Below are 12,984 nucleotides of genomic sequence, written 5' to 3' on the forward strand. Positions count from 1 at the left end.
AAACAACCGACCCAGAACTAGCTTGGTCATCAAGTTTGAGACTTTTCCCTTTGAAATAGATTTAATGCAACATTCCATTTTGACCACTAACAATAAATTACATATGCCTTGGTTTTCAGAGATTATATTAAAACATCTTAGCTCAACTTGTTTTTCAGTGAATCATATTCTACTTTAGGCCAAATTTGGACCCTTTTTCAACATATCTCTCTTCTTTTTCTTTCTCTTTCTACAATTGTAACATCAATTTACAACTGTCAAAAAGAGAAAAAGCAGCAGTTTCTTTGGCATCTCAAAAAGATAAAATAGCCCAGCCACAGGACCTAGAACAGCAAAATAAATGTTTTTACAAAACTCTCCTACAAACTTTGAAAGCTTCATTTTAAATGTGTTACTGGAGAAAAGAGCACAATGGCTTAACTCAGAAAATTTTCCTTTGGCAAGATATGGTTTGAGTATGATTTAAAAGGACTGGTTCTACCTTGCACTGTTATCCAAACAGAGGTACTCTCTTGGGTCAGCAGCACTAGCATTGGTTGTTTTGACACCTTTGTCAATAAATAAGCCAGCCTGGAAAATATAATAATGGACTGAAATGAATATGAATCCCAAGTTATATACATATATAATGATTCATGAAAATCAGTTTCAGGTCATCACATCTACCAAAAGAGGAGGGAGGAGGTATAAACAGCAAAACAAAGGTATTGCAAAAACATCTACTTTACTGTATATTTTTATAATTTTATTTATTTGGTCATTCATTAAACATTTATTTAGTGCCCACCTTAAAGTACGCACTAAGCATTATATATCAACCAGAAAACCATGGTCTTTGCTGTTACTGACACATAAACCATCAGGAAGACATGCACTCAAATAAACAATTATAATCCAATAGGACAAATATACATCAAAGGCAGGAGATGATGCTTTGGCAGCACATAAGAAAGACACCAAGATGAGACTTTTTGTGAAGGTGGGAGAGAGAGAATTCAAGGAATGTCTCCTAAAAGAAGTGATGTTCTAAAGCTGAAATTTGAAGGATGGGGAGGAATTAACCACACGAAAGAACAGGTCAGGGATGAAGGTCAGGGAGTAGGTGGGAAACAGCTGAAGAACCCAGAGGAAAGTACTCAAGGGAATCATTTGAACAAAAAGTCTAGAGATGAAAGAAAGCATGGCACATCTGAGGGAAAAAACATCCCATATAGGAAATGTAAGGAGGGAGGAAAGTTAAGAAAGAAGAACAAAGAGAAGCAAATGCCAGATGATGCACAGCTGATACACTGAAGAGTCAAGACAAAGGGACTTTGAATAATAGCAATGTAGTCAAGTGCATTTTAAGAAAGAATACTGTAACTACACGATGGATGATGGATTAGAAAGGGACAAAAGAAGAGCTAAGAGGAAAAATAGGAGATGACTACAGTAATCCAGAAGAGAAATAAAGATGACCTAGACTTGTGGCAGTAGTAACAGGAAAAATAGAGTGGGAACTCTTTACTAGGTAGAACTGATACCATTTAGTAATTAACAAAATGTCTAAGGGCGAGCAATAAAGGTTCATGTATTTCTAATTTGGGCAATTAGGTGGCTAGAGGCTTCATTCACTGAAACAGAGATACAGAAATGAGTCTGTGGATGAAGATAAGGATTTTCCTGTTGAACACATTTTATTTATGTGTCCCTGAGACATCTAAATGGTACTCAGCAGGCAGTCAGACAGATATTGTTCTGGATTTAATTTAAACATAATCATCCACTCATTGCTTAGATCTAATATTTTAAAAATTAATAGAGTAGATTACTACATGTCCTCATGGTATATGACATTTAAAAAATTGATTAGAATAAGGTGTTTTTTGTAATACCACTTATAATTAGAAAATTTTAAGAATTTCCATTTTAAAGTGTTGCTTTCAATCATTATTAGCCATAATCAACTATTCAGCTCACAAAAACCATAATTCTGTATAAAGTTTTTCCCTCCCTCAAGTCTTCATCAAATGATTCTAAGTTCTTCAAATTATATGACACTTAGGTTTTTAAAGGATCCTCTGAATATCGTAAATGGAAAGTATTAATTGAATTTTGATGTGGATCAAAGAATCTGGGCACTGAATCTATCGTATAATGAAAATATCAAGATGCCTTATAAGCATAAAATGAACCAGATGTATTTATCACCAGGGAGGTAGGAATGAATGCCAAATGTCATGGAAATTAGAGTTCCTAAATGGCCTTTAGTTTACTTGACCTGTATCATTTTAAATTAGGTCAAATATTCTTAAACTAGATTTCACCATTTACATAATTAGTATTAAATGTCCAAAGGACATCCTATCAGCACTGAGAGAAGAGAGAAAATATGCTTTTTAACCCCTAGAAGCATATTATCTAATGCGTACGTTCTTAGAAACATGTAATGATGATATTAAAGACTTCTAAGAAGGTAAGGGGAAGGAAGGAAGAGGATGAGGACTCACAGGTCAAGTCCAATACTACAATTATTCAGATTGCATATGCACGTGTGCACTAGCATATATTCCTCTGTGTGTATAAGCAGAAATCTGTCTATACACTCTGAACATGGCAGTGTTAGGAAGCTGCTTTTTCATTCACGAATTATTTTCTCTGATGACACATTCTACCTAAAACTGGTATTTCTCAGTTGTAATCACAGTAGTCTATCCTTTACACTGTAAATCATATGTACTGATTGTTAAAAACTTAGGAACCTACCTTAAAATTTGAATGGACCCTATTGTTATAAAATATTCCCAATGGAGTGAGTTCTGGTTTCGCTAAGAGCTGTAATCCACTGGATTCCCCTGTGGGTTCCTTGTGAAATAAATACCATATTCCAGCATCCTATAATTAAAATGGCAAAATCAGAAAAAAAAAAAGGGCAAAATCAGTAAAAGCCTTCTTTATAAAACCACTCTGTGAAACACCTTCACATAAACTAAGCACTTCACAAACAAGTTTAATCTTTTTAATACTAATTATTCATTGCTTCAAGTTCAGAATCAACTCTATAAAATTGTGCACTAATCCAGCACCCTCAGAGCAGCATCTTAGGCTTTAAAAAAAAAGAAACAAATTTTAATTTTGCTTGTAAGATGGGACCAAAGACAGAAATAATTGGCTGACACCAAAATTTACTTTCAAAATAACTTTCCCATCATTACCTACTTTAAAAAGTTATGCAGAATTAGAACCAAACAAGCCTCCCTTCCTTCCATGTGACCAGGACAGCACAGCCTTTTAGCAATACGGTGTTTTTTCTGTTTACCTTCAAACCTGATCAATAGATGAGTCATACCTATTAAACAACTATCCACCAGCATGTAGAGCTCACTGACTTCTTTCAAACAACTCCAATACACTTCCTGTCCCAAGGCAAGTTTTTGCCAAAGAGAAAAAACCACCACATGCATGAATCAGGATGCTGTCTCAGTCTGGGTCCTGCCTGTTCAATTTCAGTGTAATTTACCTTAACCAGAACATTTCTGACACTCAATGAGATATAAAAATTGAAATGAAATATTCCTAATTTTTTAATTTACAATTTAATTAAAAACCAGCCTAATGTGAAGGACTTCACACTGTTTAATTAAACAGGTTGTTGTACAACTCAAATATACAGTCCAAAGGTATTGATTCAAATTTAGCCAACATTTATTTATTGCCCAGTATATGCCAGGTGTACAATAAAGACTGTTCTCAAAGAATTCATAGTCTAATGGGAAATACAGAGTGAACTAAAATATAATATATGTAATAAGTTCCATATTAGTTGTAACAAAGTCCTTTAGGAGCACAGAGAGGCAAATTGTGGAAAGCATATATACCTACACACCAAAATGAATGCAATATTTAGCATTGTTCCGTGATAAAATTTTCCAGATGGGTCTTAATAAAAAAAACTACTCTGAACAATGTGTTTGGCACTACTCTTTTGGGCACAAAGCAGAGCTAGAAGGCTGTGAAGAAGGCTCCATACCATAGCCCTGTAAGCTGAGGGCAGAGTGAACCCTCCCAGGATGCAATGGAATTTGGAATTGGGGATGGAAGAAGAGGGGTAAGGAGGTAGCAGCACTGTGGTGTCAAAACAGGTGAAGGGAGCTTTGTAAAAAGGCAGTGGAAAGGTACAAGAAGGGGTTTGATCTACTTTGGGAGCAAAGTCCTTGCCAAAACATGAGCTTTACCAGAACAGTTTTTCTAGAGAGAAAAAGAAAGAACTCACACAATGAAAAGGAAGAAGAACATATATGAGATGGAAAAGAGAGTGACCTGCTTTCTCCTTTTCTCACATGAGTCCCAGTAAGGATTTCTGGCAACCTCACCTTATATTTTTCATGGACTATTTGCAATTTGCTTTGATCTTAAACCCATGACTTCTGAAAATAGCTGAAAGGAATCTCTGCTCTGGCTGTTCATTTGTAATGTAACATAGATCAGAAGATGATCCTGGAGTAAGACTGCACATCAAATTCTCGGTCATCTTTACCCAAAATCTCACCTTCCAGTAAGAAACTCTCGACACAAATCCCATATGGGCTCAACAAATATTTGATGAAAAATAAATGAATAGAAGCCTGAAATGATTAAATGTCCAGGTCTCTATCCTGTCAAATAAGAATTTTATGTTTTATGTTTTTAAGAAAAATCATGGATGTGAATTCCATCCTTACCTAGTGATACCTGTTTTTTTGGTTATCTTTAAGAGATACTCCCTTCAACCAATTTTTTACTTCATCCTGTAAAACAATGCTAGGTGTTTCTTCCCTTTTCAAAATTTTAATAGCCTTTAATGTATACATGTGAATATACAGGTTTTGCTGCAAAGCTCATATTTCTGTACTGCTGTTTTCAATACAGATATAACTCCACAGGATTGTCTTAAAGATTCATTTTTACATTATAGATTAGCAGTTTGAAATATACTCAATTATAAATGCAAATTTCTTCAAGCTAACCCTGGAGTCATTTCTGTCACCCAAAAGTAGTTCATTTATTCTAAGTCATCCCTGTGTATGTGAAACAATTAAGGCACACAGTTAATTTAAGGCACACAGTTGAGTTTAGCTGCTTTACCAAGGAGATGAAATCCTTAAGTTTACACAATCCTTGCATTTAACAAAAGGACGTGCCCCTTTGACCAGAATGACCATTGTCATAATATTCTACAGAATAATCCATTCCCATAAGGCTTTCTTTGCTCATTAATATGACTGAACTAGAAGGAGCCAGAAAGATTGTACATAATACACTAAAAGCACTCTGAAGATGACAGGGTACCCCTATTTATTAGCTCACCTCTTTTCCTCCACTTGGCATCTGTCTTACTACACTCATTAACAGTAACTGGCACAAATGATTTAGAAGAAACAGAAGAACCATCTCAACCATAGCTTGCTCTCAACGAAATAAGCAGTACCAGAAATCAAGGTCGTGCTTGAGTCAGATTACCACATACTACACTGCATATATATAAACCAGAATACTTACAAACAGGAATACAAAAAAACTGAAAGCACTTTAATATCATTTACCTGTGAGCCTGCCGCTGCATTGTTAATCAGATTATTGTTGGGATGAGCAATCCAGAAAGTTGAAACAGCCCTGAAAGGCATTTTTTAAGGTGATTGAAACATTCGTCAGGAAAAATCCCACCTATTAAAAACCTCTCCCCAAAATGTCTTCTGCAAAAGCCAGCAGGCCTTGACCATCACATGTGAGTTTTTTACTCCACCAATTACTCACATACAGTCAGTGGCAGGCACAGGGACGTAATTTCCAAACACTTTTTCCCGCATGGTGGTGCACATGGAGTTATTCCTATCAGTGGGAAGGAGGGTGCCTGGTTTGGTGAGGAGTCCCAGATTGTGGAACAAAGTGTTTCTCTGTTCAATACCATCTTCCAAAAAGAAACAATGACCTAGTGTGTCAAACCCGATGGTGTCTTTTATCTGCAGAAATAGAAGTGTATAATGTCATTGGTAACAAGACTGTGGTTTAAGTGACAACTGCTATTCATGAGGCATGCTCAGTACAAAAACAAAAAAGAAGTTTTAATCTTTGCTGATGGGGGAAAGTCAAATGTCAGTGTTTACTGATCTCTTAAGCGAACAGAAAAAAAACAGCACAATTTTCAGTAAAAGGAGAATGGAGTAAGACATGTGGTATAATACCTTACTTATATAAAATTAAGAAGTCATGAGAATGAAGAAGAGAGAACTGTTTCAATAATACGCATCAACATAACATAAGGCTACTTACCAGCAAGCCATTTGTCCCATGCACAGTGATGCACCTTGAGAAGCTGTGATGAATAGATAGGCCGTCCACGAATGTTGCGTGTCTGTACCCTCCCTTATAATCCACGTCTCCACACAGGTGAAAATGAACAGGATACCGCCCCAGGTGCTGCTGACCCATGTGTTTCAATTCCACATGAGAAAGATGGACTGAAGTAAAATTTTTCTTTATCTATAAGACAAGACAACCAAAATCACACTAATATATAAGTAAAGTAGCTTAAGCAAAGTAGCAAAAAATATTGTTTTAATAGAAAATATCTGAAGGAGATTAGGCACTAAGGCATTTTTCTTTCACATACTGTTTAGCTGGATCCCCAGTTTATAATTTAGCAAATGCTTCTATACATAAGTGAGTATTTTAAGAGTAATAAAAATAGCCTCCTATTAGGAATAAAAGGAAATGCAACCAGGAAAGATACAGAAATGATTTCTGTATATATGTCTGGATTTGTTCAAACATTTTAGTCATTTCCAATCTCATCTTGTTCTTTCATTTCTATAATTGCCACCATAGTTTGATAAATGATTATTTCTAAATCCTCCCTCAATGTTTTAGTTAGCACATAATGTTGTTTACTTCATTCTTTTTAAAAATGCTTCTTTGATCCACAACTTTAGCACTCAATATTTATAAACACTGGATTTTCAATCCTACTACTAAAAACAAAGAAATAATACTGACCAACATTTCAGAAATGAGTGTAACAGAAATGATGCTAACAATAATAGCCTACTCAATGCACAAAAGGTGATTTTAAGACACATGTCGCAAAAATGCAGCCCAGGAGTCCAATAGATTAGTACATAGAGCAATACTCAATACTGAATAAAAATCTGCATTCAAAAAATACTTTTACAGAAACATATTTTATATGTGTACGTTACTACTGCCTGCCCTTTCATAATATCACGTTTTAAAAAAAACCATGGAGATTGTCTTACTAAGTGAAGTAAGCCATAAATGAAAAGAAAAATTCCATATGATATTACTTTTATGTGGAATCTGAAAAAAATGACACAAATGAACTTAATTGCAAAACAGAAACAGACTCACAGACACAGACAACAAACTTACGGTTACCAGGGCAAAAGGGGTATGGAGTGGACGGATACATTGTGAGTTTGGGATTTGCAGATACTAACTACTAAATATAAAATACATAAACAACAAGGTCCTACTGTATAGCACAGGGAACTATATTCAATATCTTGTAACAGGCTATAATGAAAATATGAAAAGGAATATATATATATATATATATAATGTATATAACTGAATCACTATGCTGTACACCAGAAATTAATACAATATTGTAAACTGACTATACTTCAATTTTAAAAAGGCAAAAAATAATTTTGATAAAAAAAATTTTAAAAACCCAATTGATTCTTTCAGAGATGCATGATACCAAGATTACTGGGTTTTTTAGTTCATATAATTGGTTCTTCCCAATGTAAACTGATTTAATTCTTTGTGGGACAATTCTTAAATGGTTTAACCATGGGTCCAAATCAATTAAATGAAGATACAACTTTATCTTTTAATTATCTAAAATCTCACTGTTATAGATAGAGAAATAAAGTATGATTTCAATAGCCATACAGATCTCATTCCTAAATTTGAAAGTTTTTTCAAACATGTACTTAGCAACCAGGGTTTCAAAGAGTTCATTAAATCCTTTTGCCTACCATGACATGTCCCCCAAAGGTATCATAATCAAAGAATTGGCACTGGTTTTCACCGTAGCATGAGTCTTCCATTTCTCCTTGGATTACAACATTCCGGGTAAGAATTCCAACCTCAGCTCTCATGTCTACACCGTCTACAATCTCACCCATGTGCAGGAACTTAGGGGTTTCTGGTTGATGAGGGAAAGGGAAAAAGAATATTAGAAAAAAGAAAGTATAAAACTCATCTCAAAAAGACGTTCTCTTTATTCTGTAACTCCAGGACATTATCAAAACTTACTGTTTGCTTCCATTCTTCAATACATCAGAACCAGACTCCCAGGAAGGAAAGATTTTAAGAAATTATGTAGCCTAATCACCCACTCAAGGCTTTAACCCTCATTACCAACTATCAAACCCATACACAGAGAGCTTGCTCTTCTCTGAACAGCACCCAATAACCTGGAATCTAAGAACCCATGCTCTCTCTCTCTCTGGTTCCCATCCACATGCTCTTGTTCTACTCCCTTGAGGACCTATGAAGACCCAAATGCATGTTGAATCCAGGAAAACTAATGGTTTTGTAGATGCTGATAACAAAGTGTCCAGTTGTTTTTGCTTCTACTTCAAAGTTAAAGCAATCTGCATTTGGACACTAACAGTACAGAAGTTACCATCTTGTCTTTCCCACTTCTTATTTTATTATTATGCATTTAAAAAATTCCCACTGTTATTGGAAGCTTAGGAACACTTTAATAGTGAGTTTTTATATGATGTCTTTATGATATAAACTCAGAAAAGAAAAATACAAATAAATCAAGGAGTTGAGATCATGGAGATTCATTATCACGTAGACTTGTTAACAAGAGTAGGAATTTCCAAACAAAATTAATGTCAGATAGTATCATGGTTTTTTAGCTTTTTGTTGTCTACTTACACCTTGTATTGTCAAGAAAGAAAAGTACAACACTGAATGAAGCAGGAAAAAAGTGCCAAGTGAGCCAATCCTATTTTTTTTTAAATCAAAAAATTTTCCTTCAAACTTCAAAGCTCTAAATTACCCATTGAGTGAGTACCTAATAAAGTTATTATAAATCCTTTTGTTTTGTGTCATAAATGTATAATCTTTATTACAGAAGCAAGGAAAGCAATATAATGAGTAAAATGCCCAATGAATTCCATAATTGAGGCAATGGAGGAAGAAGCTTTCCCTATTACCAGGCTCAAAACAAGTACCTGGTAAATGTCAGTCATTCTTTCTAAACACAGCTTACAGTAAGAATCTCATTGTACACTGCTCTCTCTCAAAAAATGTATTATTCAAGATTATGATGGGAAATGTAGTTTTATAAAAAATACCTCTTTAGCTTTATTTATTGGTGAGATCTACTTTTTGCCAAGAAAATAGATACTCAAAAACCATGATTTTCATTTTCCATTTTCTGATTTAAAAAAAAGAAACACTTCTATTTAAAAAATAAATCCAGTTTACTATTATTTGATAGTGGAGAATTAATAAAAAAGAAGTTAGAAAGGATTTTGGAAAAATCAATCCATCTAGTCTACATCTTTTCTTTTTAAGCATAGAAACAGGCACAAAAACACTGATTTGTCTTCTACATATCACTAGTAGCAACATTACTGCTCAATGACTACTTGAATCTAACATCCTCTGAGATTCTAGTGTTCAAAGCACCCCACTGCTAAGACCTTCAGTATTGATGATGATAATGATGGTGGTGGTGGTGATGACTGAAGGGAAAAAAAATAATTCCAGGAATCAAATCTCAAGAAGAGTGTTTCCCAAGAAGCATCCTAAGCAGTCTGATGATACCTTTGACTTTGACCTGGAAGCGGCTGCACTCGGGACAGGGGAGAAGAGTGAACTCCTCTGCTTGGTACATGGAGTAGTCTGTACTTGCAACCACAATCTGGTCTCCGGGTTTCCAGCTACTAACATCATCCAGCAGGTGAAGCTTTACTCCATCCACGACCTCTACCCAGAAACCTGAAAGAGAAACACCTAGACCAAAAAGCAAGAAAAAAAGAGTTGTTTTTTTTCTCTTAAATTAAGCCCCTCACTGATTCACAAATCAAAAGTTCAGATAAACACAAATCAGCTAATTTTTACTAATGCAAACCATGTGTCAGTCATTCTACAGATACTAATGATAAAAAGATGAAAATATAAATCCCTGCCCTCCAGGGAGAAAGCTCCATGCACCCCTAACAATGACAGAATATAAGGTGTCAATTCAATAGAATATTACTTTATAATTTTGAAGAAGGCTCCCAATCCCCAAATCTCTTGCTGTACTTCAACTCAGAGCTAAAACTGTAATACTGCTTCCACACCATCCTAATATGTAATAAGAACACATCACACTCAGGTAGAAGCTGCCAAACACAGAATAGGTCTTTAATAAGACTCAGTGCTTCAATTTAATCTACACACAGGACAACAGGTAGGAATTAGCACATATACAATCTTAAGAATAAAAGCTTGCCGTATGCAATCTCTCATTTCTGGGCCTTTGCTCATCCTTTAGTATTTATCTACAGTATCCTTCCACTCTTAATTTACCAACCAAGATACTATTCATCTTATAAAGTTCAGGCGAATCTTTAAGGACTTCCCCAACATCCTTGCTGGAAGTAACCTTTCTCTTCAGCATTCTCTTTCTAGTATTCTCTCTGGTATGATTCATATCATTCCAACAGGAAGACAGCTCTCCTCCTTGGAAGCTACATCAGTGAAGGCAGCAAAGTACATCCATCAGTATATTCACTGCTCTGTTTCATAGTGCAGACTCATAGATGTCTGCTGAAGAGAGGAGTGTTCCCACTATGATCTGCAACGTGACCTAAAGGCCACATCATAGTGCCCCAGTCCAGCTCAGCGCCTTTCCTGGGATAAGGTCAGCTGTGCAATCCAGGGGCTACTAATTATTGATCTCTCCTAATACCTCCTTTCGAAATTCAGAGTTGGTTCCCAATTAGGCAGATGAAAACTGAAAAGTTGGTCCAATTTATATCCATAACTTACACTCTTTAACATGCAACCAAGTGTGGAAGTGTTTCTTGCTTCTAAAATGTCCATGATATAATCTGTCGTCATCTAAAAGTTGATTCAATGCAAATGAATATGGAATAGATGGAAGCTATGGAAAATATGGAAATGTGGGAACACATCACATTTCAAAGATCTGTTTACTAACTATCTGTACTTCACTATTATCCTTCTAACAGGCAAACGCTTCTGAGGCTACTTCAAGATACTGACTCTAAAAGTTGATGAAAGAAGTAAAAAAGACACATTTACTTAGAGTAGGGGAATCAAAAACAGGGAAATTCACACAAGGAATAATCCAAATATCCTTACAGTCTTGAGCCAGCTATCCTGATAAAATGTAACCTGAGAAAGTCTTCAATTCTGTTCCTTTAGACTCTATCTATCATGCTTTTCTGTTTCTACAAAGCACCAAAAGGGAACCTAATAAATACGAACTGTTTTCTTTTTTATGTTTCTTGCATGCAGATACTAAAGCCATTAATAGAATTTTGTCTAAATGCTTAATAACTAACAGTAAGGACAGCTAACAGTTGTTAGGACTTCACATGTATAATAACTTCTCATCAAGACAACTCTGAGAAATAGGAACTATTACATGCATTAGAGATGAAGAAAGCAAAGGTTAGGGAGTTTGAATAACAGCTGAGAAATGATCGAGCTCACAAATGAATGTTAATTTAATTCCAGAGTCCAATTTCATAACCTCCGTATTATTCTGCCTTCTCAGAATCAAAATAAGCAGGTTAAGAACAAAGATAATCAAAAACCTGATGGCAGCAACAACAATCACTACACTAAATTTCAATTTTTACTTAAAATTAACAAAAAAGGGCAACTAAGAAACATTAATTTTTTATGTAAAATTTCAATAATTCTTTTTTTAAAAAAGCTAACTAGATAATTAAGTTTTGACTTAAGAGATCATTAGAAGGGGGAAGGTATAGCTCAGTGGTAGAATGAATGCTTAGCATGCACAAGGTCCTGGATTCAATCCCCAGTATCCAGCACTTAAATAAACAAACAAACAAACCTCAGTATCCCCCACCAAAAAAAAAAAGAAAAAAAAAAAAACTTATCCAAAAGAAAAAAAAATCATTAGAATTTGTTTCTGTTTAAAAAAAAAAGCTAGATGGAGAAAATCTGCATTATTCAATAATTCCTCACTTTTTTCTGGCTTTAGAACAAAATCCTGCCTGAGCTACCTCCTATTAGCACTACTAAACTGTAAGTATGAAAGGAAATAAGCACATCCTCCTTGTTTCCTGGAGAGAAATGTTCACTTCTTCCAGAAAATAAGAGCCACTGAGAACACGGGACACAAATAATATCCTGCGATAGAGAGTTAGAATGTACCATCTTTCAGAAATGAATAGTTATCAGTAATGTGGAAAAGAAAACAAAATTTCCCACAAAGGAAATGTTGACTCACAGTTTATCACTAGCTATCCCCTGCCTGGAATCTTACTGGAAGCAGTTCTAATAAACAATTTGTGTGGGTCCAAATTTCTGCTAGGAAATGCTTCTCATCTACCTATGCTTTTTGCCAGAGGCAACCATGATGTGGTCAAAGGGGCAGCAGTCTTGGAGGCAGAAAGCTGAGGCTGGATTCCAGCTTCCTCACGCTTAACAGAGTCCACCCTAAACTCAGAAGTCTGCTTAGATGAAATATGTGAAAGTCCCTGTCACATACCAGGAACTCTATTTATCTGTTTGTTTTAAAGCAAAAGACTTTCTCTTTTTAATTGCAAGGAAACAAAATACACCTTTATAACCCAAGTCATGTTTGCATTGACTAACTTTTACTGAATGGGTAATATATGCACTGTGCTTCATATGTTTCACATTTGATACCCACAGCAATCCTATGTGGTAGTTTCCATTACTGTCCCCATGTTCCAGATGAGGAAACTGAGG

At 35.2% G+C, this 12,984-nt stretch overlaps 1 protein-coding gene across 6 annotated transcripts in view; it reads right to left on the bottom strand.

Moving 5' to 3' along the window:
• Positions 1-12,984, bottom strand: part of CEMIP2 (cell migration inducing hyaluronidase 2) — a 70,542-nt gene that overhangs the window by 31,098 nt on the left and 26,460 nt on the right. For all 6 annotated transcript variants that reach the window (XM_074361692.1, XM_074361693.1, XM_074361691.1 and 3 more), the window contains 7 exons: positions 9,832-10,020; positions 8,019-8,188; positions 6,289-6,498; positions 5,773-5,978; positions 5,562-5,631; positions 2,746-2,874; positions 482-570 (listed from right to left, as the gene is read on the bottom strand). In XM_074361692.1, coding sequence (XP_074217793.1) covers positions 482-570; positions 2,746-2,874; positions 5,562-5,631; positions 5,773-5,978; positions 6,289-6,498; positions 8,019-8,188; positions 9,832-10,020 — 1,063 coding nt within the window. The remainder of the gene's footprint in view (positions 1-481; positions 571-2,745; positions 2,875-5,561; positions 5,632-5,772; positions 5,979-6,288; positions 6,499-8,018; positions 8,189-9,831; positions 10,021-12,984) is intronic.

This window comes from Camelus bactrianus, chromosome 4 (genome assembly GCF_048773025.1).
Source record: "Camelus bactrianus isolate YW-2024 breed Bactrian camel chromosome 4, ASM4877302v1, whole genome shotgun sequence".
Classification (NCBI taxonomy): Eukaryota; Metazoa; Chordata; class Mammalia; order Artiodactyla; family Camelidae; genus Camelus; species Camelus bactrianus.